The following is a 24,558-nucleotide window of genomic DNA, read 5'->3' as shown; positions in this document are numbered from 1 at the left end:
TGGGGGAGGGGCAGCTTGGCAAACGGGGAGGGACTGATTAACAGACACGAACCTTCCTTTCTGGGGTGGTGAAAGTGTTCCAAGCTGGATGTGATGATCGCTCAGCTCTGAATGCACCGGAGCCAGTGAAGGCCCAGGGCGGGGCAGGACAGGTCACGAATTCCTTCTCAGTCTTTCTGGTATTGAAATTACCCTCCTATGTGCCCCAGTTTAACAAAATACCGAAGGAAACATGAACTGTGTGCGTGCGTCTGCAGAAACACGGGGAGTGACGGTCCCCTAGCTGATAAACGGGGCCCAGATGCTGAGCGGAGGCAATTCTGGGGACAAGAACGTGGGTCACTGCTACATTCCTCGCTGTGCTTTTCCGCATTGCCGTTCGTGTTTCGAGCTCCCCGCGAAGGAAGACAGGAATGGGGTGCGGTGGGGCGGGCTGAGCTGTCCGCCCCACTCTGGACCTGGCGGTGGAGCGGGGGGCACCCACGGCCCAGCCTGGCGCGCTCAGAGTCCCGCGTGGCCTCCCGCTCCATGCATGGGCACCCCTTGCCGCCCACTCAGCCTCGCGGCGGCACCTGACCACCAACACCTCCCTCCTGAGGCTCAGACTCACGCCTGGATGTCTGCAGCGAATGTCCAAGGAGGCATCTCAAATTTTACACGTCGAAACTCAAATTCTTAATCCCACCCCATCGGAAACAAAGCTCCGCACCTCCCTCAATGTCCCGGGTCGGCCTCTGACGGCGTGCAGCCCCCGGGGCCACCCTGCTCGTCCCCCCCCCCCCCGATTCCCAAGGCACAAGGAAATCCTGTTGATTCTACTTCCAAAATGTACCAGAATCCGACCTCGTCTCCACACGTCCTCCCCCCAGCCTGGGCCCGCACCACGGCCAGCCCGTGCCTGTCTTACCCGCAAGCTTCCTGCCTGGTTTCCCTGTTTCTGACTTGGTCCGTTCTCGTTCTACCGACAACGTGGCCTCCAGGGAGACCCCGTCAAATCCCGAGGAAGTCAGCGGCCACCACGTAATCGTGCTTCTTGGTGCCCACACGCTGCCAGTCACGGTGAACCCCACCAGCCCGCACCTTGCTCCCACCGATGAGCTATGACAGCAGCGGTGCCTCTCCCGGCCCAGGCCTCGGGAGCTGTGGCAGCCTCCGTCTGCCCCTCCCTGGAGCGCTGGCCTGAGACGGTCCCGCGGGAAGGCAGTCTACACAGCAGAGGACACGTCCACTCGCAGAAGGCAGGAGCCCCTGCCCACAGACAGGAGACAGATGGACGTTCCAGCCCACCGGTCTTCCAAGCCCAGGCAGCCACGCGAGGGAGGGCGGGTGGAAGCCGCCAAGCCACCGAAGCGTAAGAAGTAACAAATCACTGTTTCGAGGGCGACTTGTCATGTGGCAACAGGTCCCTGCTACAAACCCACGAGACAGACCAGTGCGTGTCTGTGCAGTGACTCCCCGGATCTCCCAAACTTGAGGCCACGGTCGTCCACGGACAGGACTCTGCACCCACGGCCACTGCCTCTGACCTTACATCTTCTGCTGTTCCCCGGCTCCCCTCTTCCAACCACGATTCCTTAAGCCCACTGGCCATGATTTCCCCCGAGGGCCCCTGCGCCAGCGGCTCCCTCCCCACTGCACCCTGACATCCACCCGGCCCCATCCCTCACTCTGCCAGTGAGTGTCACCATCTCGGCAAGTCCTCACTGACCACCTGGCCCGGCCCCAGTCCCTCCCCTTGTCCCCCTTCCCTGCTCTGTCGTCCTCCACAGAACACATCCCCACCTAGTGTACCACTTACCACACGTGTTTAATGTGCTACCTACGTATTTTTGCCTGTTTTGTTCAGTGTGGGATCCCCAGATCCCAAGACAGTTCCTGGCACGCAGGAGGGGCTTGGGGAATGTCTGGTGAGTGAGTGTTTCTGCTCGTTCCCAGCCACCTCGCCCTGCTGAGCTCTGCACCGTGAGCCCCTCGGGGCCCTGCATGGGCGGGAGGCTGAAGACCCCACACCAAAGTTTCCCACTTGTGAGGCCAGAGGAGCAGGTGGGACTAGGAGCTGTGTGAGGGTGGCCCACACCTGTGGGGTTTCAGAGCTGCGTGCCCAGAGGACCCCAGATAGTTACTCCGAGACGGCCGCTGAACATGTCACCTGCTCTGTCAGCAGCCCCATCAAAAGAATGACCCCCCCCCCTTGATTCTGAGCAAGCAGCCGTGGCCCCAGCGAAACGCACAATGTGGACAAAGTGTTGCTGCAGGACTTTCCAGGGCGGGTCAAAAGGCAGCATGGCATCACCAGGCCCTCACAGGATGCCGGACCTTGGGGGCCAGCCGCCGTGTTGTGAGGAAGCCCCGGCCACGAGCGGAGGACCCGGGCGGCTGGTCCGACTCCCGACCCTGCCCCATGCTGCCCCGTTCACCTCAAGAGGGAAAGAGATAGGTTATCCCCACCCCAACCCACCCAGACTGCAGACTTACGAGCGAAACAAGTGTTTCTGTTGTTTTAAACCACTGGGTTTCCTCGCGTGCCCCTGGTGACTGGCGCAGGCTCGGAAGTTCATCAAGCTCCTCGGGGAATCCAATAGGTCAGGACGGGTACCCCACATTACAGAGAACCGGGGCTCAGCAAAGCCCAGCCCTCACCCCAGCTCACACAGCTAGTGATGCGGTCGTGGGAACACCGTGCGTCTGTCCCCAAAGCCTCGGTGCCCAAGGGCTCCCGTCCCCTGACCCCTGCCCCTCCATCTGGACCACGAAGCCCAAGGAGGCATGGTCGACATTCAGGCCGTCCTCCAGCCACAGCGGTGGCGATGCTGGCGACGGTGAACCCCTTCTCCTCCGAAGGGCAGGAGCTCTGGGAAGGCGGCCAGGGAAGGGGGTGTGAGCCAAGACCTGCTGTGCATGTCTGGATCCTCGTTAACAGCCGCGAAGCCTACTTCCCCTGCCAAGAGGCCAGGGCAGAGGGGCAAGAGGCAAGGCTCTGCGGAGGTGGGCTCCGGGCGTGGGCCCCCCGGGGAGGGTCCCGGACCAGACGTCATGAGCTCAGGGACCCTCTCTCCCCGGAAACCCAGCACAACATTGCGCCGATCCATCCTCGCTGAGCAGCGGGCCAGACGCTCTCCTCAGCCATGCACACCCGTGCCAGCCCCATCTGGCACGACAGCGTGGTCACACAGAGATGCACACACACGAGGCCACACATGTCCACACACACGTCTACAGACCAGAATATGTCCGTCCTGCAACGCACGCTCACACGCGCACACGTGCCCACATTTCCACGCACCCTTCCCAGGAAGCCAGCTCTGTCTCCCCGGACGGTCGGAGACGATGCAGGAAGAATTGGTCTGGTTCTTGGGGGCTGGGAAGTGAAGGGACGCACGGCCGATGGACGGACGGACGGAAGAGACGCTAGTGACTCTTCTTCTGAACACAAGGCAATCCCTCAGCCGTCTTTGGACACCCTTTCTGACACTGACCCCGGACGTCCCCCAAACCTGCTGACAGGCCTTCTGGTGGGCCGCAGCCCGTCCCTGCCCATTAAGGTTTTAGGGGTGACATTGTGTCTCACAGCTCCAGACTCCACGTCTAACTCTCCATCAGCACCACCCCTGGGACGCCCGTCTCCGGCCACCGCGTCCTCCAAACCCAGCATGCCTGCCCACGGCCCTCTCCCAGGAGGTGAGTCCCTGCCCCTCCTCGTCCTCCCACACCCCCCATGCTCCCCCCGGAGTAATCAGGGAATTTCTCCAAGGTTCCTTGTGATCCACGGACTTCTCCCGCCTCCGTGGGGCAGCTGTGGCCCACGCCTTGCCACCTCGGCTGGGTCAGGGCCATGGTCTAGCACTGCCCACGCCTGTGTCCACAGAAGCCAGACTGATCTTTACTAAACGTGGGCCGATAACAGAAGAACAACAGAGAAAATCACTAAAACCAAAAGGGGCAGCAAACGGACCCGGACCGGAAAGAAAGGACAGACACACGTCACTAAAACCAGGAGGGAGAGGTGCATGCCTGCCGACCTCACGGACACCTCGGGTCTGGAAGGGGTTACCACGGACAAGTCAGACACCGACACAAAGGTACAAACACTTAGAAAGCCGCCAACTATCGAGAATGACAAAGAAATAAAAAGCCTTAATTGATCTATCACAAGCAGACGCCAAGTCAGTCTCACGAGACTTCCCACCGGCAACAGCCCAGACCCGACGGCTTCGCTGGTGACTCCTGACAACGTCTAAAGATGAATTAATGCAAATCGTTCCCAAACTCTTCCCGAAGATGGACCTGCCGGGGCTTTCCACAGGGTCGACCCCTGATGCCAGCACCACGGATCACGAGGGAGCTGCAGGCCAATGTCCCTCGTGGACACAGACGAGGTCCCAGCCACAAGGCCACGAGCCCATGTCAGAGGCACCAGCCGGTGATGGTACCACGACCGAGACATGGTCCACGCTAGGAATACAAGATGGGCTACCACGCAACAGTGGTGAGTGCCCCGTATCGGTAAAGGAGAAGCCGCCCAGTCACCTGGACAGACCCCCCACCCCGCCGCCCCATGCAAATGCCCCTCACTCCCAGTCAAAGTTGGTCCCACCCGACGCATGCAGGCGCCATGCGACCCCGTCCTCCTGTCCTCCTGTCTGTCCCGCCACACTGAGGAGAGGGTCCTCGTGGTTCCCCAAACCCAGCAGGTGCGTGGCTGCCTCAGGACCCTAGTGACCCCCCAGCCCCCCTTCACATCCTGCAGGAGGCCTCAGGTCCTCAGCCAGCACCACCTCCAGGGGAGCCAGCCCCCAACGCTCCCGTCTCACCAGTCTTCCTTATCTAAGCATGCGCCCTCGGAAATAACGCGACATGCGCTTGTGTGACTCACCTGCCCACTGCCTCCCTCAGGGAGGACGTAACCCCCAGCGGCCACACTGCTTTCGTGTCACCCGCTGCCCCTCACCAGCACGCCCCTCACACGTGTTTGTTGAGTGAATGAATGATGTGAATTCCTGGTGCTGTGTCACAGGCCCAGCGCTGGAGAGGATGGGAACCGCCCTGGGTCCCCCGGGGCTGGGAGAGGGGTCAGAGCCTGAGCAAGAGACACTGAGAGCCCCAGGAGTGGAGCAAGGGTGGGGCCCAGTGGTCAGCAGAGGCTCCGTGGACGGATGGGGCAGGGAGGGAGCCACAAGGGGCCTGCAGGGGGTACTGGGCTGTGAAGGCCATCCAGGAGTCCACTGGGGGCTTTGGGAGCCAGCAGGAGGAGCTGGACCCGGTTCCAGAGGCCCCAGGGAGCCCAGGAAGGTCCTCGGTGTCCCTGGCCACGTGGGGAAAAGAGACTGTGGTAGGTGAGCAGTGAGGCCAGCAGCCCAGGAAGGCAGCTCCTGGCACAGGGCCCAGAGAAAGACAGAAGGCATGCGCTGTGCCAGACAGAGGGCACCAGCAGAAGACTGCAGGCCAGGACGTGTGAGGGTTCTGTGACCGGCGCCGGGCGGGCGGGCAGGACCCGGATCGCGAGCCAGAACATCCATCAGACGTCGGAGGCACAGACGGAAGCACGGAGAGGGCCTCTGCTCAGGAGGTCCAGAAGGTTCCACTCTCCTCCTGGAAGGCTGGAGCCTGGCCTAGGGGGGCTCTATGCTGTCGGTACCATGGCCGGGCCTGAGCACGAGCCCCAGGAAGGAGCAGCATCCCGGCACCCGAGAAGGAGGGACTCGTCCCGGGCCTGCCCGCCGTCCTGCCCTGCAGCCCCTCACCCCCGTGCCAGGCCTTGAGAATCTTTCCCGCTGGCCCTGTCAGCCAGGGCGCAGCGTCATCCGCAGACGAGCCGTCCAGCTCTGGAGAGGTGCCAGGCTGCAGAGGGGAGACAGCTGTGTCCCCTGAACACAGCCAAGGAGCAGTCTCCAGAGCCAGCCAGGACCACGGCAGAAGCGGGCCTGGCAGGGGTTCGGGCCCCGGCTGCTGCCGGAACAGGCCCGTAGTGGGCCTCCATCTGCCTTCAAGGTCAGGCCCACGCGGCCCCCGCCAGCCGAGATGCTGGTCCCACTCAGGCTCCCGCTCTCTCAGCCAGGATGCCAGTGCCCGTCCAAGCTCTGCTCCTCCCCTCAGGGACCAGAAGATCAGTACAGCGTCTGCGGGCTGAGTCTCCATCTCCTCTGTCCCATGGTCTGTGCCGCTGTCTCTGGCCCTCGGTCTTCCAATCTGTGAGCGGCGGGGAGAAGCCCTTCCCCACAGGGCACTATGAGGGCCACGTGGGGGCACGCGCAGAACGCGAGCCGGTGGGACCTGTCTGTTCGCCAGGGACTCAGCCAAAGCCCACCCACGGCTGGACACGGGCGAGCAGCGCCCATACCGAGAGACGCGCCAGCCCCCGTGTCAGGCTCAGGGAGGAGCGCGCCGACCCCCTCCCCACCCCAGGCGCTGCAGGGCGTTCATCTGAGGAGTGAGGACGCGGGTGAGGGGCTCTGGGTGGCCCAACCGCAGTCAGAGGACGCCAGCAACACGCCCACCCTCCCACGCCAGACAGCACCGCGAGGGCACCCCAGCACGTCGCCCAGGAGCATCAGGATGACAGGGCCGGGCACATTCCGAGCGCAGGCAGGGGTCCGACAGATGCCACAGAGGGGAGACGGGCCTGAGGGTCCCGAGAGGGGAGCCCTGCAGGGTCCAGGCAGGAGTGGCCGAAGGGAGGCCACCTTGGAAACAAGCAGGGGGAGCCGTGCCAAGACAGAGGCAACAGTGTCACCTTGCACCGAGAACCAGACGATGCAAATAGCAGGGCTCCAAGACTCACAAGGGACCCCTGCGCACCGAGAACCAGACGATGCAAATAGCAGGGCTCCAAGACTCACAAGGGACCCCTGCGGCACCGAGAACCAGACGATGCAAATAGCAGGGCTCCAAGACTCACAAGGGACCCCTGCGCGCCGAGAACCAGACGATGCAAATAGCAGGGCTCCAAGACTCACAAGGGACCCCTGCGCACAGAGCCAGCAGCATCTGGGCCCCAGCAGAGCAACCCCAGACTCTGGGAATCCTGCCCCAACTAAGCCGGCCACAACTCCCTCTTGCCCCAGTGTGGGGCTCTGGGCCTGGCCACAGAGTATGGGAAAGCGGAGCCAAAGCTGTGGTTGATACGGGACCTGGCTTTTCCAGGGCATGAGGGTAACAGGAAAAGCCATGGGATCTGGCCGTGGGATCTGGCCATGGGCTGTGATTTGCCTTCCGAGTCCAGCCTGCTCAGGGGCATCTGTGTCTGTTGTGGGGACCCCAGGGCCTTGGGACGGGAGGGGAGGGGAAGGGGAGCCCGTCTGTGGGGGGGCAGAATCATGGGTCCCTTCCCACTGGGTGGGACCATCAGGGCTGGGGGATGGGGAGCCACGTGTGGGGGGTGCACACAGCCCCCCAACACACTGCAGTGCCCGGTGGACCCACACGTGTGCTGAGCCCAAGCATGAGCATGGGACAGTCCAGAAAGGCTCTTGGAGAAGAAGCCCTTGCGCCGGGCCTTGCAGATGAGCGGTGTTCAGGACGCCCAGGAGAGGTGGTGCCCTGGCAGAGGCCGAGAGGCGTGAGTGGTGTGAGGCAGTGATGGGAACATGGGTTAGTGTCAGACCATCCCACAGGGGCGCTGGCCTCGGCCACGGCCCATGCGGGCCTCATGCCCCGCCTCACACCCTCTGTGTCCTCGAGCTCCCAGCGTATCCGAGCCATCAGTCCCAGTCAGAGCGGCTCAGGCTCGAAGCCCAGCTCTGCTCCTTCCCAGGTGTGCTGCTCTTGGTAAACCTCCGTTTACCCGTCTGTGAAATGGGGGTACCAGATGCTCCCTGGGCGGCTCCAGAGGTGGAGGCCGGGCACGGAAGGAGCCCCCATGAACAGGGGCGACCCACTCCCCACGCCCTGCACCGCGCCAGGGGCCCTCACTTACGTAGGAGGCCAGGAGAGTGACCCGGGCCAGGATGAGAGCCAGGAAGAGGCAGGGGGCGGCGGCAAGCAGGCTGAAGGCACAGATGAGGGGCTCAGCCCGTGGGTTGACTTTCTTGTACCTCCTCGCAGCCTCTGCTCCCAGGACAACCCCAATGATGCCGGTCACCACAGTGAGTATCCCAAAAATCAGGCTGAGGACAAAGAATAGAGCAGGGTCCATGAGCCAGGCAGGGTTGGCCCTGTCCTGGGGCTCAGCCCCCAGGGCAGGACTGGGTACCTATGGGGAATGTGGCCGTGGACCCCTCCCTCTCCCTCCAAACCAAGGCTCCGGGGTCCTCAGGGTCCTGATCAGGGGCCCATATACCCCCCCTCCCCCATCCCCATTCCTGCCTCATCCTGGGGATGTCACCAGCCATGGGGGCGACCGGCCCACCACCCCCACCTCCAGGGAGCTTCTCTGACCGCCCACCATCCCGAAGCTCCCCCCTCAGAAATCTCAGCTGCCCCACTCTGGCCCCAACCAGCTCGCCTTCTCACTCCGCACACAGATGGGAATGGAGGCACGGGAATGTTTATTTGTTGAGCTCCTAGGATACACCCGGCCCTCATCAAGCTTTGCACACACCCTCCCGAACCCCACTGTTCCACGTGGCCTTGGCAGAGCTCTCGAGCTGCCCCCTCCTGCCGCACTCCCTTTGCCACCCACTCCCCCTCCAGCTGCACTTGGCTCCCCAGCACCTGCCCGGGGAGAGCCAGCCCTCCAGAACAGACCCCCACGGGTCCCCAGAGCGTGTGTTCCAAAATATAGATCTCCCAATCCCCACCGGAAACCGTCCACCAGCTCTCAGACACCCGCCGGACTCGTGCCAGCCCATGTGACGCACGTGGCCCTTCCTTCATGGTCTCATCCTGGTTGACCTCAACCCTGTGCCCCCAGCTCCAACCTCTTCTGCCCCCAGATGAGTTTCTGTCCCCACTTCAGACTTTTACTCTTCCATCGGGTTAAAGCCTCTGTCTTCGGCTCAGGTCATGGTCCCAGGGTCCTGGGATGGAGCCCCGCATCGGGCTCTCTACTCAGCAGGGAGCCTGCTTCCCCCTCTCTCTCTGCCTGCCTCTCTGCCTACTTGTGATCTCTGTCAAATAAATAAATCTTAAAAAAAAAAAAAGTCCTGCAAGTTCTATGCTGACCCTCTGCACAACAGGCCTGGTGAAGCAGCAGTCCAGCTTCTACTTCCATGCCCCAGGGGCGGGAAGCCCACTACCCCCACAAAGCCCATTCCCTGTGCACCAGCTCTGAGTGGTCTGAGTCCTCCCAGGGCCGGAGCTGGAATCCTGTGTCCTGGAGCTTCCTGCCCTTCTGCGTCCTCACCCTGGGGTGACCCCAACCACGGAGAGGGGACTAACAGCTGAGGTGGGTGTGGAACCCCAGCACTGGGACCTTCTACCTGCTCTGTGATGGGCTGAATAGTGCTCCCCACAATGGCTAGGTCCTAACCTCCAGAACCCGTGCGACACAGACTTTGGCGCAAAACAGACTTTGTCGATGGGATTCCGTTAAGCATTCTGGGATGGGGATTATCCTCCATGTTCGAGGGTCCCTACAGGCCACCGCCAGCATCTCTGTAAGAGGGACGCTCAAGGAGACTTGAGACACAGAGGACAAGGCAACAGGACCACGGCCACAGAGACTGGGGATGCAGCCACCTGCCAGGGCATACCAGCAGCCCCCAAAGGAGAAGAGGCAGGAGGACCGTCCCCTGAAGGCTTGGAGGGGGTGCGGCCTCTCGGAGCTCCACTCTGGCCCCGTGAAACCCCTCTGGAGGCCCAGCCTCGGGACCTTGAAGAACAATTCTGTTGCTCTAAGCACCACACCTGGGCCACTTGCCACTGGGGCCTAGGACATCGCTGGCCACACAGGGTCCATGGAGGAGCCCAGTCGGAGGACGAGGCCAACGCTGAGAAAGGGGAGCTGACTTGCCCCAGGATGCAGAGCCAGAGAGCATCAGACAAGAACATGAGTTCTGTCTGTCCCCCCGCAATGTGTCCGGGCCTCTGCAGGACCCCCGACGTGTCCAGGCTGCTGTGGGACTTTGAGGCCCCCATCTGTGTCCCCGGGAGAGAATGTGCTAGCGGTAGAGCCGAGACCAGCAGCACAACCTTGCAGGCTGCCTTCCTGCGCTCTGTCCCTGAGGCTCCACGTGAGCACCTGCCCTGTCCCGGGCCACGACGTTCAAGTCCCCAGCAGTCACGGGAGGCTCCGGCGGCTCCAGGATGCAGCACTGGGAGCACCGGCCTCAGAGCCAGATGGGTCTGAGGCTGGGTCTGCGGCCTGGGCAGCTCATTAACCTTTCTGACCTCCCATCTCCTCGCTCCATAACACGGAGCAAAGGGTTTTGTCATACACGCTCAGAGGGTCTTCCAGGTAAATACTCCCCATTCCGGCCTGAACTAACAAGAAGGCTTAAGAAGCGACGGTGGGAAAAAGGAAGGGAGCTCCTGGCGGGCCAGCCAGGCCAAGGCACAGACGCGCAGGAGGCCTGGGGCATTCTAGAAATCACGTGAGCTCCTTCCAGGCTCCAGTGGGGAAGATGGAGACAGAGGGGAGGCTAGGGAGCAGGAGGTGGACACAGGTGTCAGGGGGCTACACACCATGTCCCTGAGCCTCGAGGAGCTCGGCCTCTGGGGACTGAGAAGCCAAGTGGAGATGAAGAGGAGGAGGAGGAGAAAGGCAGTGACGGGGGCCTGGGACTGAGCTGGAGAGATGTTGGCCTGGGCACAGCACAGGACGAGGTGGGGACAGGAGGACACTGCCCTCCGGGTGGCTTTTTCCCCCACCCCAACATTCTGGCAGCTTTTTCGGGACACTTGGGGCCCCAGACGAGGCAGAGAACACGTGAGTGCACGTGCAAACTGCCCAGCCCCGGAAGGGATGCGGCATCCCCAGACCTCGATTTGCCATCTGTGAACTGGGAAGGCCTCACGCCACGGGTCCCATCGTCCCACAGGCCCCACAGAAGCCTCACTCCCCTACCAAGTGCCTCTCGGACCCCCACAGCAACCCAAGAGCGGGAGAACTGGGGCCCAGAGGTGACGAGGCTCCTCGCCTGTGGCCCCCCAGAGCCCTAGGACCTCAGCCGGAGCAGATCTGGGCCTGCCATGCCGCCGAGGTCCCGAGTCCTGGTTTCTGCACAGAGACGCTGAGCTCGGGGGCTCAGAGCGGCCTCAGCACTTGCCCGCCAGGAGCCCCCTGACCTGGGCAGCGCCCGGGACTCCCAGAGGACCCTCACCTGTCCTGGCTGTTGCACGGATCCTGGAGGCAGGGAGGCTGCAGTCCATGCACCACACGGGCCTCAAACAGAAACTTGGGGGCCCAGAAGCCCAGGGCTCCAGTCACAAAGGCTATGGCCGTCACCCCAAGGGTCGACCACACAAAACTCCAGCTGCAAGAGAAAGTGCCCTGGCTGAGACCCCTGGGAGAGGGCCAGGGCTGCGGGCTAGCTGCTCCTGTCACGCGCCACCCCATCCCGGGGACACTGGCCCCCCGGGTGCTCCGGATCCTCATGGCGTCGCCCACGAGCCCTGCACTCCCCCCTCCATGCATTCCTTCTCGCCGGCCCTTCCTCCCTGATCTCTGTGGGACCAGCTCTCCCCCTCCCAGAAGGCCCCAAGCCAAGAGCACATTCTCCAGGAAGCTGTCCCTGCTGCCCCCACCTTCCTCCAAGTGCCCTCCACTGGCCGCATGGCTCTGTATCAAAGAGAGCCGGTCCCGTCCGCGCCCCACATTCCAGTAAATCAGGAGGCTTGGGAGTGCGGTTGACTCCTGTCTGCCTCCCCGCCCATGCCCGGAACACGGATGGACGCACTCCCACGAGGCCTGCAGAGGTGAGTGATGAACAACCAGCATCCCCCCGGCAGCCCTGGGAGAATTACGTCCATTGAATAAAGGAAGGGAATAAGGTTCCAAGTCTCAGGTCACTCGGGGATAAGGCAGCGACTGAGCCAGCATCCAGGCTCGCACCGCCTCCTTCCCAGCCCCTACTGTCCCACGGCAGGGCGAAAAGAGGGCCTCCAAGTGAGGGAAGGGCGTCTCCATTGGTGAACTCAGAGGAGGGAGAAGGCTGTGATCCTTGGGGCTCCCTGGAGGCCGGGCGGGGCCGGGCGGGGCTGCTGGGCAGACGGGGGTTTTCAGTGACGCGCAGGGAGGAGCGGGGACACTCACTTTCTCCCCAGGTAACTGACATCCTCACACCAGCTGCTCCTCGGGTCCCCCACGGCCGCCTCTTCCTGCTTCTCAGCAGCTCCCCTGGGCGGGTCTGGAACCAGCACCATAAGCAGGATCAAGGCCACCACTTCCAGGCAAGGCATGACCTGGGCATGGGAGGGCCCGGAAAGCTCAGGACCACACAAACACACCCGGGACGCAGGAGCTCCTGCCGGTGACAAGCCACGTGGCCCAGGGTCTGGGGGGCTCTGTGCCCTGGGGGTGGGGCAGGGGGCTCACTTCTTGGCTGCTGGGTATACGGAAAGCTTGACATTTCCTCACCCCTAGGAGCACAATCTCTCTGCGGAGTAGTGTCCCCTTAGGACTCCCTTTAATGTGTCCAGTAGGCACAACTCCCTCAGGGCTCATGAGCCCGACCGGAGGACTCAGCACCTGCGCCTGCCAGGTCTGTTCTGCCCCAGGCTATTCCCACCCTTGGCTGTCCCTCCCCAAGACCCCACGATGCAGCACGTACACCCCCCACCCACGTTACAAGCCGCTTGCCTGAGCTCACACAGCTAGCAAACCCAGAAGCCAGCATCTGAACCCAGGGCCGTGACCTCCACAGCCATGTTCCATCGAATGTCTGAAGCTGCCAAGGTCTGATCCCTCCCACGGCGCCAGCGACCATGCCACGTGGCTAAGGCCACGGGAGGCTGGAAAGTCCCTGCCGGCCCAGGGGGATCAGAGGGAAGAAGAGGAGGCTGGACTCACTCGGAAGGCCCAACGCCAGCTCCCAGTCAGCTGCAACATGGCTGACCCCAGCACGTAGCCCAGACCACTGCGATAGAGGGGCAAGGAGGACAGGCAGTGAGGGTGGGGGGCAGGTACAAGCCGGCAAGGCCAGCCTGAGCTGGGGTCCCCACCCAAGGAGCTGCTGCTGCTCACAGCCCTGTCACGGGAAACGTGAGCCACGTGAGGCCCAGGTGTCCGCTGCCCTTGGTCAAGTCACTGGTGACCTCTGGCTCCAGGCCCATCCCCTGCACCACTGCCCAATACGGCCCTATCTGAAGACCCACGGCTCAGCCCTGCCTGAGTCAGGCGATTCCAGGAAACCCGGATTAGAGCTCAGAGGTCAGATTGCAAATCCCACTCTGACATACACAAACCCGCCCCCACCCTCACCACCCCAGGGGTGCCTGGCCCAGGCCCACACACGCCCCAAGCAGGCCTTCCCCAGTGTCCTAGGGTAGAGGGAACACCTGTATTATATCTAACCCTTAAGACAGCCCACCGGCCTGTGTCCTCACCACCTTTACAGATGAGGAAACTGAGGCCCAGAGAAGTAAAGGGACATGGCAAGGAAGGGGGAGGGCTGGGATGCAAATTCCATCCCCAGTCCAGCTTCTGTCCTGGCTCCTGTGGGCCTCAGTTTACCACCTAGGGAAGTGGGTTCTGGGTGGTACCAACCTTCCAACAGGGATAAAGATGTAGAAGACGGCCAGCACCCGGGTCCGCTGTTCCCTCACAAAGAGGTCGCCCAGGACAGTGGGCGCGATGGTGGAGAAGCTGGCAGAGCCTATGCCCACAACCCCCCGGGACAGGAAGAAGAGCCAGGAATACTGGGCAAGGAAACACAAGACCCCAGTGAGTCCCAGGATCACCCATGGGGGGAGGGACCAGAGTGTGGACACATGCCCCCAGGGGAGGAGGGGCCGGGGGCTAAAGACCCCTGGCTAGCTTCCCCGCCAGGACCCCCAGCATCACACGGGCGCCCCCTGCTGATGCCTGCAGCCACCCCCGGCCCCATGCCCAGGGAGCCCTTTTTCTGAGCGTCAACCTTTGCCATGCAGGCCAGTTCCCATGGACAGTAGCGGTCACCCGCACACGCCCCCCACAGACAGCAGCGGATCGTGCAGGAGAGGAAGGCTCCCGTGGACAGCATCTAAGGGGGTCCTCCCTAGGCCCTGGAGGGCACCCCTGCCGCCAGCCTAGAGCCCGGAATGGACGGAGGCCAGCGCATCTGCCTTTCCAAGGGAGAAACCAGGCGGAGGCAGGTCCCCAGGGGCCTGGCAGGGGTGTGGGCACCTACCTGGGGGGAGATGAAGGAGCTGGAGAGACCTGCCCCCGACCAGAGCAGGATCCCAATACTCAGCGCGGCTTTGCGGCTGTGGCGGTCGCCCAGGTAGCCGAACACCGGTGCGGACAGCAGCAGGCAGCAGACGAAGACTGGAGGGGACGGGCAGGGCCGCATGCATTCCCCGCTGCGGCGAGAGGGCGCGCGGGCCTCCTGGACCCCACGAGGGACCGGGCTCGGATGCCACAGTGGGCACCGCAGCAGTGGACGAGGGCCAGGAGGAGGAAAATGTACCCCAACCCCCCGATCTCCGCCTAACCCATAACCCAACGCCCAGAGTCAGGGGACAGGGAAGGGGAGTGGAGGGCCGGGCGGGCTCAGTGCACCGCTCTGAGCAGCCCCCCAAGTGCCCGCGGGGCTGTGGCCCGGAGTGAGGTCGGACGTGGCCACGGGGCAGCGCGGGGGCCCCCAGGGCTCCCTGACCGGACCCTGTCTCTGCAGAACCCCCCTCCTCTCGCCAGCCGGCCGGGTCCGATTTTGCTGCCGCACCCCTGCTGGGGCGGTGGGGGCGGTGGGAGGCGAGGGCGGTCGGCCTGTGGCTCGGCCGCCAGCAGGGTTTCGCGGGGTCGGCGGCCAGTCCCGGACCCCGTCCGTGGTGCTGCTCACTCAGTGAAGCGGACCCTCCGACCCGCGGCGGGACGAACGAGCCCGGCGGCTGCCCCGCGAGCGGGAGAAGCTGCCGCGCGTCTGTGGGACTCGCCGCGCGCACGGGGACCCTCGCGTCTCCAGTCCCCCCTCGGCAGGTGCAGCTGGAGGCCTGGACCCGCCTCCGCCGAGGCCTCCCCCCACGCCCGGCCTCCATTCACTGAGCGCAGATGATTGACGCGGCCCGAGCCGAGTGAGCGCCAGCCCCGCCCCGCGCGGTCCCAGCCCCTCCCACCTCCCGGGCGGCTCTAGCATCCCGCTGAGCCGCACGCGTTTGCAGAAATTAGGCCAGTTTTGACCCACAAAATCTGGCAATTTAATACGGTTCGACCGAATACCCCCACAGAAAATGGTCCTCGGTGTCCGTGGCGTTTAGAATTTAACAGCTTCTGCCAACACGGCCGTATCCGTGTCCGCGGGCACAGAAGCGCGTGGCATGCCCCCGGCTGGCACCTGACGCATCGGTCGCGCTGTTTTTGCTCCTTTAACGGTTGAAAAGCGGACAGTGTCTCGCTGGTGTTTCAGTCTGCATCGTCCATCTGTCCAGTGAAGCTGAGCAGGTTCCCGAGCTCACATCCTCTGCCGTTTGAAATTACCATGCAGATCGTGGGACTAGACGACCTGGGCTCTCACCCTGAACCAAAGAAAACCCTAACCCTAACCCTAACCCTAACCCTAACCCTAACCCTAACCCTAACCTGTGTGCCTGTGAGCAAGCTCCTTAACTCTTCTGTCCTCCTCCAGTCAGTGATAGGAAATGGTAACTGTGCTTCCCACAGAAGGTTACAGAGAAAATGAAATGAAACAAAGCATAGGACAGGTAGCGCCTAGCTTTAGGTGACCGCCTCGTAACTGTCGCCCATTGTCGTCTCTAACTGCATTTGTGGTGTCAACTGCCGTGGTACAGAAGAGTGTAGCTTCCGTAGACTCAAACCTATCACTCTTCCTCTGGCCAGGGTTGTTTGTCTTCGTAAGGTGTATCTTCTCTCCCCGAAGGTTGTAAAAATATTTCCCTGAATCCTCTAATAGTTTTATGAGGTTTGGGGCAGGGATCCCTTATCGATATAAACAGCTTCACCCTGCAGATGCCCTGAAATGGAGAAAGCTGCCCTGGGGGGAAGGCACCCTCACACAGGTGCACACCCTGGCTCCTGGCAGCTCCAGATTCGGTGACTTGGGAGACAAAATGGAAGGAGTGAAGGAGCAGGGGGTGAACAGGAGGGCTCTACAGGCAGCTTCCAGGACTTGAATCCCGGCTGCGGGACCTTCAGCAAGCGCACAGCCTTTCTGTGGCTCAGGTTTGTCATGGGGAGAACGGGCACAACCATAACAAGAATCCCCAACCCTGTGGGGTTGTTGTGAAGGGTGAGTGGGTTGGTCTCACAGGGCACTTGAGATGGTGTCTGGCACGCGGTGAAGGCCACATCAGTGTTGGTTTTAGATATTACCCATCAGTGGACCAACCCCAGGAGCCTCCTGTCCCATTGGGAGGGTCCAGTCGGACAGCCACTGACCGCACCCTCTGCCCCATCTTACAGCTGAGCCACGCCCTCTCAGTTAGGGGCTTCCTGCGTTCCGCGCCCTGTGGACAAACATCAGCGGGGGGTTTGGGTCTTACATGAGGTCTTACACCATGACTGTCCCCAGTGAAGACTCCCCCAAGGTCAAGGGAGAGACAGAGCCTGGTCGTCAGGCCTCCAGCCCCCTGCTCTCTCCACATACCTCTCGGGGCCGCTTCTGCAGTGCTGACCCTCCCTTCACCTACCGCACACCCCGGGCACGTGCACAACCCACCCCACACTTGCACACACGTGCACATGCTTCTTTCTCCACGGCATCTCACTTATGGGAGCCTCGTGGTGACAACCCTGCTCACCAAGCAGGGGGAAGACCAGGGAAGACGGATCGTGACTCAACGGCCATCATCTGTGTAATCTAGAAGGTTGTGGGGACTGAGCCCAGAGGGTCTCACTTTGGCTCCTCGAAGGTCGGCACCCACTGCTGGCCTCTGCCTCGAGACAAGAGCGGTTGGAAAACACACGTGGTCTAAAGCCAAGGTCTGCTGGCTCTTTGCCCAGGGCCTTAAGAGAGAAGCTTCTCGAACTATGTACCCTTACACGTGTGTTCAGCCGACATTTAAAACATCCTTGTCATAAGTTTAAATAGTTGCAAAGGATGTGATTTCCACCACTATGGTATTTTTTGACTATATTTTCATCCAAATCCTTGGGGCTGCGGGTCACATTGGGAAATGTGATGTGATCACTGACCCCACCCGATCCCTGACGGGAAAAGGCTTCTGTCTCCTCACATTGGCTCTAAAGGGCAAAACCAGTCCTTATTTGCCAGATCAAGCCGACAAATCAGGCCTACTGCCTGTCAGAAAGATGTTAAAATGCTGGCTTCATCTTTGCTAATTGAAATAAATGTGTTGACACCCATCCGTGAGACATCTCCCTTCTGAACTGTAAATCCTAGATAAATCGGCCGTCGCGCCAGCAGGACAGCCAGATAAGCCTTGGCACTGGGCCGCGGGCGTGTGGCCTGGAGGAAGCCTCCCCAGTGAGTTTCTCCTGACACGCTCTCTGCCTGGCTTCCACGGCCCACCCCGCAGAAGCTGAGCACCCGTGGGGATCCCCTCTGTCTGGTACCCCAGAGGCTTTCTCACCCCAGGGCAGGGCACTAAAGAAACACTCAGAATAGGGAAGAGGGATGGTCTCTGCTTGAACAGAGGTGGGAAGGAAGAACCAGAGGCTTTTTCTCAGATGGGTCCATTTTAGGAAAGAAAAACCCAGGCTTGAGGGTCTGTAACTGGATTCTTTCAAAACTCTACTCATGTGGACCCAAGAAAGTGTTTTTGGCCCCCCCGGGGACCCCACACCCCAGCCTAAGAGACTTGTTCTGAGGTTTGGGGTTGCAGACTATTACGGGAGGGGAGCACAGGCAGGAGCCACGCGTGGGCTAGTTACGTGTTTGTGTGTGACCTTGGAATGGGAGGTGTCGCTGCTCCCCACTCCTGGACCCCATATGAGCCCAGTGGCAAATACAGATCTCTGTCTGTCCGTCCGTCTGTGTTCTGCAGGCCAGAAATTTCAGGTCCGTGGAGGAAAGCCCACAGCAGGATTGCCCAGCCCCAGCCAATCTCTGGCACTGCGCTGAGCCGGGCAGGGATGAGTGACCTGTCAGCACGGCCTGAGGCTCTCCAGCCCCATGCCCCTGCTCCTTCAGCAGCACCAGTGCTCAAACCCAAGACAGCTGCTCAGGTGCCAGGGCTCAGCCCACCTTCTCCGTCCTCCCACCCACGCTGGCCCTCACAGCCAACCCCACGCGTCCTCAGTGCCCCTTCTCTGTGTCAGGGGTGTGCGGCAGGGCTCAGCCTGACCCCCACTCCAGCATGAGCCCCGGGTCCCAGCTCCAGAGCAAGGACTCAGTCCTTACCTGTCTGAAGCAGACCGGCATTGCTATCGCTGATATGAAAAAAGTTCTGTACGTCCAGCAGCATCCCTGTGGACAGACGGACAGCGCTCAGGATGTGGGAAGGGGCTCCCTGGGCCTCTAAGGGCAGCTGGCCCGCCTGTGGGATGGGGCACCAGCTGACCAGCACAGCACAGAACACGGCCCACTGTTCTCGTCCCCTCCCTCCCACGCACGTGCAAGCACACATGCGTGCAGATGGGGGGACCGGCGCCCAGAGAGACAGACACACATCAACACACATACAGGAACACATACTCCAGAGGCCCAAACGCATGCCCACGTTCACGCATGAGCACCCACCCCGGGACAGAGAGGCAGACACACAGATCCATATCCGTCCACACAAATGGGCATGCACAGAGAAACACACTCTTGGGGCACAGACACACACGCGCGCGCGCACACACGGAATCTGCATGCCACAGGCCTTTGCATTTGCATGCACGAGGGGCTGCTGTTCACATACTCTTCCAAGGGGCCGACAGCTCCCTGTTGCTGCACAGTGCACAGCTTACTTAGACTACGGTGTTAATGACTAGGCAGCCCCGCTTGGGTACAAACTCCAGTCATTCCTGGATGTACATACCTGCGTGAGCACGGACACACCAAGACACACATGCCCTGGGCTGCATGTGCGCACACACAAGCATGCGCTTCCGGAGGCATGAGCAGAGAGACGGTGCCCCCGAGAGCCTCAGAGACAGGTCCCACTTGGGTCCAATCTTAGCCCCAACTCCCTGAGGGAGACAGGCCCTTGCTGCACATCAGCCGGGCCTCAAAAGCCCTTCCAAGTTCCCCCCAGGCCACAGGCCAATGCAGCGCCCCTCAGCCTTTGGCAGTACTTCAGCAGGGGTTCGTCAGAGTGGAGGCACCTGCTTAGCTGAGCTGGGAGGCTCAGGCCCCAGCGTCAGGAAGCCCTTAGCAATCCTTGCGGTCATTCGGTTATGAGCCGGCACCCGAGCTGGACCCTGCAGGTGTCTGCAGGTCCCCTCAGAGGCAGGGGCCGTCAGGGTCCCCACGGGGCTCTAGCCACGCCCACGGCTGTGCTGCGGGCATCCCAGCCAGAGGCAGTCCCCTTTGCCCACAAATGGGGTCTGCAGAAATGCCCAGGCCGTGGGGAGGATAGGGCCCCACTCGCACCTCCAAGACCTGTCAGCAGGGCCAAGAAGCAGAGAAACCAAGTACAAGATTCTTGTTGAGACATTTGCTTTGGGCCCGAATGCCGCTGCATGCAGCCGTCCCAGCCTGTCCCTCCATCCTTCCTTTTTAATATCATTAATCACACAAATAAGACAGAGGACTTGCCCCGGATTGTATCCGCTCCCGGGCTCCTCCCAGCCCTCCGGGGCTGGGAGTGGACCCAGCCTCCCCTTCAGCTGAAGAGCTGCTCCCCCCAAGGCATTGGAGCTGCAGGGAAAACCGCCAACAGGGGTCCCTGCCGCTCACCCTGCATGATTTCACTTCTCCGGGCCTCCTTCGTCCCGGCAAGTGACCTCGGCCCTGCTTTCCACCCTGTGGGAGGAAGTCCCAACAGGAAGGGCCTCCGCTGGCGGAACTCGGGGCCTCCGCAGCCTGCGTGGCCACCGCGCCTCTCTACCCCTCCAGGCTCAGCTTGGGCCCTGGCCCCACACACCTCCACACCCACTTGGGCCTCTGCCTAACCCATCGCAGCAGCCCCGGAACCGGAACCCCGGGCTTGTTCTGCCTGCACCGATCTCATTCTTGTCTCCCCCCCAAAATTGTCTGTGGCCCCCATTGCCTCAACAGAAGGCCCCAGGATCCCAGCATGGCACCTAGGAAGCCTGTGATCTGGTCCCAAGACCGTTTTAAGCAATCCCTGCCGTCTCCACTCTGGCCACCTCGCCAGAGCACACCGCCCACTCCGTCACCTGGACCCACACTGACCCCTTGCCCAGCACCCTCCCCTCACCCCACCTCCTGCCTCCCAACTTTCTCAGCTTCAGACCCACCCAAATGCCCCCTATTCTGAGTTCGGCCAGAACCCTCAGTTGCTGTCCTGGGGCCACCCGGCAAACGTCCAGCCTGCTCAGTCCTGTGTGCGCCCTCCGAGCTCCCCAGAGATGGATCCGCGTCTACAGCTCGCATCCTGCTTGCTCTGTCCCTGCCTGGTGGGCTGAGCCTGTGTCTGGTCGCCGGGGTCCTGGCCTCAGGGCTGCTGCGGGTGACCCCATACAGCCCCCCACCCAGCCCGGTCTGGGCTTCCCTCGGCCCCATGACGTGGGCATTCCCAAGCTCTGGAACCAATGGACGGACCCTTCCTGGGTCTCCACGCCCACAGGGTCATTCAGTCGGTCTTGAATGATTCAGTGATGGAGAGAGAAAAGGGGGTTACGTCTTGACTGGATGTGCGAATGAATGAGTTAAGTGAATGTGGGTGAGAAGAGCAGGCGGGTGCCTCAGGGCCTCCAGGAAAGAGGTCAGAATGTGCAAGGCCTGCACACAACCCCCGGTCCTGGAAGCACACGACCCGCTATCTCCGGCCCACCCTGCCTGCCATGGCCTCCCTCAGCGTCCCACCCGAACCTCCAGGCCTTCCCCCAAAGGAGCGGTCCTCCCTGCGGCCCTCGCCGCCCCGCTATGTGCACACGCCTGGGTGGGGGCTGGGCTGGGACCTCTGTGCCCCCCCCACCCCGTTGGGGCTTGGCTGGAACCCCTCCAAGGCTGAGAAGGGCAGGGCTGCCCTGCACAAGGGGACGGTCTGCAGGACATGGGGCCCCGTGGGCGTGCGGTGCTGGCCGGGGGCGGGGCAGCCGTGAGCCGCTGGCCACAGGTGCTTCCCAGGGTGCCGTCCACCGGGGCCACCTCACCTGCAATGATGCTCCAGTTCATGTAGTTGAGCAGGTTGACGTAGCAGAGGACTGCGGCAGCTGCATGAGCTCTCCCGCGGGACAGGCTCCAGGGGCCGGACACCGTCCGGGGGGCCCACACACCTGCGCCCGAGGTCCCAGGCTGCCTGCCCGGCCTGGGCACCCAGCTCTCTGCCGACATGCCGCCAGCCGTGCCAGCCTGAGTTCCTGTCCCAGAGGTGTCGGAGCAGAGGCCCATGGGCTCTGCACTGAGTCACTTCCTGTGGGCTCCCGGCCTCCCGACCTCAGAGCAGCTGCCCTAACTGCTCAGCATCTTATCGCAGGTTCCTGCCGAGCCCGCCCCCGACTGGCCCCCAAGGTTTCACCAGCCCCAGCTCTGAGGCCCGCGGGGGGGGCCCATACTGGGTGGCCAGACATGACGGTCCCCTCGACCTAGACTGTGGCTTCGGCGGCTGCAGTGAGGAAGAGAAGCTTCATGCGACAGGAAATGAGTTGAGTCTTCGGAGCCCTAGTCTCCAAAAGAGGTTCGAGAGCTGCCCACACAGGACCTGGGCGGCGAGCACAGGACATGAGCTGGGCCGAACCGGGAAGGCTGGGTGCTGGCCGGGAGAGCGGCACCCAGCTGGGAGTGAGGCACCTGCTCTGCTCTGGGGCCCCACGGCGGGGAACAGAGGAGTGAGGAGTGGTGGAGGGGCTGTCGCCAGGAGCACAACAGATTCAAAATCCAGGGGGTGGTTTGGAAGAGGGGTTGGGTACGGCACAGTCTCCAAGGGTCTCTTTACAGGATGTTTATAGGGGCCGTAACCGTGTGGTAGAGGAACCAGGCAATGTCCAGACCAAAGATTAAAGGAACACCACCGCCAAGAGCAGAGGGCGTGTGCGTATCCCCCCAGAGGCTCCGAGCTGGCCCCATGTCACCGAGGCAGGGTTCCCGTCAGCAATCCACCATCCTAATCTAATGAGGAAATGTCAGACACACCCAAACTGCGGGACATGGTATTGTTTTTACTAGACTATGCTCTAGGGAAGCTTTAGGACCCAGCAAGATTGAGCAGCCGGCTGGTTCTCTCACACACCCGCTGCCCCCTCACACCCATGGTCTCCCCCACTGTCAACACCCCCACCACAGGCACATTGTGATGACTGATGAGCCTACGCTCACATTGTAACGTGAGTAACCCAATGCCCATCACTTACATCAGGGTTCGGTCTTGATGGTGCACGTTCTGGGGGTTAGAACAGAGTCTGAGGTCTATCTGTCCTTAGAGTACCACGCAGGGAAGTTCCATTGCCCTAAAATTCCTCTGTGCGCTGTCCACGTCCCTGCCCGCCCCTGGCAAGCACTCCTGTTGGACCAACCCGTAGCTGTGTCTTCCAGGAAGCCGCAGGGTCAGAATCAACGGTAGGGAGCCCCTCCAGACTGCCTTGTTCACTCAGCAACACGCATTGTCAGGGCTTCCGTGTCATGTCATGGCTTGGGGAGTCACTAATGTTTATGCTGCATAATACGCCATTGTCTGGATGGACCACGTTTTATTTATCCGTTCATCTGCTAGAGGACATGTTGGTGGACTGCAGGTTCTGGCGGTTGTAAATAAAGCCATCCACACCATCTGTGTGCAAGTGCTTGTGTGCGCTCTGGGTTCCACTCCCTTGGGTCAATACCAAGGTTGCAACTGCTAGACTGCACGGTGCGGGTGTGGAACACGATCTTTTCAGAAGAGACTGTTTTCACTGTTTAAGATTTATTTATTTCCTTGAGAAAGAGCGTGCACATGGGGGTGGGGAGGGGCAAAGGGAGAGAGAACCCCAAGCAGACTGCCCGCTGAGCAGGAAGCCCGACACGGGGCTTGATCCCACGACCCTGCAATCAGGACCAGAGCTGAAATCAAGAGTCGGACACTTAACCAACTAAACCATCCAGATGCCCCTTTAAGGAAGGGTATTATCCAAAATACCAAAGTCCTCAAGGACTCAGGAAGACCAAGGGCTTGTTTAGATTAAAGGAGATGGAAGAGCTGTGATAAGTTAGTGCAACAGGGTGTCCAGGCCGGGTTCTGCACTGGAGGGAATCGCGTGTTACTGGATCAGCTGACAAGACGGGAGACCCAGAAGACAGACGCCAGCATGGTCCTACTGAAGTTGATGATGGTGACATGGCTGTGTAGATGAAGACCTTATGCCAAAGTATATAAGGGTAATGACCGCAGTATATGCAACTGGCCCTCAAGTCATTCAGGGGAAAAAAAGGTAGAGACCGCACGAGAGCCGATGGGGCAAGATGTGAAGAGGAGATGAGTTTGGGTAAAGTTGGCGTGGGTTTTCCGTACCATATTGTAATTTTTCTATAAGCTGGAGATTATTTCCCAATAAGCAAAGCACAAAATGATGAGCAACCCAATTAGGAACAGGCAGCAGACTTGGATAGATGTTTCTGCAAGGATGCACAAAGGGCCAACGTGCGTGTGAAGAGATGCTCAGGGTCTCTCGGCCCTAAGGAAAGGCTAGTCAGCACGACAACGAGGATGGACGTCCTTTGAGCAGTTCCCAGGTGGGCTCTGCTTTGGGTCTGCAAATGTTCTCACTGGAATAGTGTCATGGAAGATGCTTTGTCTCTTAAAAAAAAACCCAAAGAGAAACCCACTCACACAAACTAAGATGACTGGGAGTAAAATTTTTTTCATTAAAAAAAAATAACAAGTTTGGTGTGGGTGTGTGGGTAAATTAAAACCCTCATACATTGCTGGTGGGAATGGAAAATGGTTCGGCCTCTGTGGAAAACACTGTAGTGGTTCTCCAAAAGGTCAAACTTAGAATTACCCCCACGACCAGCAATTCCGCTCCTAGGTGTATACCCAGAAGGGTTGAAAACAGGGACTCGGGCAAGTACATGCCCATGATTGTCCACAGAAGCACTACTTGCCATTGCCCAAAGGCAGAAACGGCCCAAAAACCCACTAGCTGGTAAACAGGCAAAGTGGCCAGCCCTCTCGGGTCCCCTCCCTCTTCTGGAGTTTGTACTCTATCTTTCAATCAACTTCACTACCACTTGATAAACTTTGCTGCCTACCAAGAGCAAACAAACAAAAAAACAAGCAAACCAAATGCAGGTTGTGCATGCAACGAAATATTGTCCAGGCACAAAAAGGGATGGGGTCCTGATCCTCGCGGCTGCACACTGACCCTCGAAACACTATGCTAAGTGACAGAAATCATGCACCAGGGTCACACACTGTGTGATTCCATTTATGCAAAATATTCCGGATGGTTAAGGCCACAGACACAGAAAGCAGACTCGTGGTTGTCAGGGGCTGGGGAGGAGCAGGAAATGCTCGGTGGGTTTGGGGTCTCGCCTGGGC

General features: G+C 60.9%; 1 protein-coding gene across 4 annotated transcripts in view; it reads right to left on the bottom strand.

The window, feature by feature from the left end:
- Positions 1–21,386, bottom strand: part of LOC111161189 (sphingolipid transporter 3 (putative)) — a 34,362-nt gene extending 12,976 nt beyond the window's left edge. For all 4 annotated transcript variants that reach the window (XM_022524759.1, XM_022524760.1, XM_022524761.1 and 1 more), the window contains exons 1-8: positions 21,200–21,386; positions 18,333–18,398; positions 14,205–14,341; positions 13,583–13,734; positions 12,887–12,953; positions 12,131–12,279; positions 11,199–11,351; positions 7,913–8,102 (exon numbers count right to left, since the gene is read on the bottom strand). In XM_022524759.1, coding sequence (XP_022380467.1) covers positions 7,913–8,102; positions 11,199–11,351; positions 12,131–12,279; positions 12,887–12,953; positions 13,583–13,734; positions 14,205–14,341; positions 18,333–18,398; positions 21,200–21,380 — 1,095 coding nt within the window. In that variant the 5' untranslated portion in view covers positions 21,381–21,386. The remainder of the gene's footprint in view (positions 1–7,912; positions 8,103–11,198; positions 11,352–12,130; positions 12,280–12,886; positions 12,954–13,582; positions 13,735–14,204; positions 14,342–18,332; positions 18,399–21,199) is intronic.
- Between the last annotated feature and the right edge of the window lie 3,172 nt (positions 21,387–24,558).

Source organism: Enhydra lutris, unplaced genomic scaffold (genome assembly GCF_002288905.1).
Source record: "Enhydra lutris kenyoni isolate GAN:26980312 unplaced genomic scaffold, ASM228890v2 scaffoldscaffold82, whole genome shotgun sequence".
Taxonomy (NCBI): Eukaryota; Metazoa; Chordata; class Mammalia; order Carnivora; family Mustelidae; genus Enhydra; species Enhydra lutris.
Note: the sequence above shows the minus strand (reverse complement) of the source record. Positions and strands in the feature narration are given on the sequence as shown.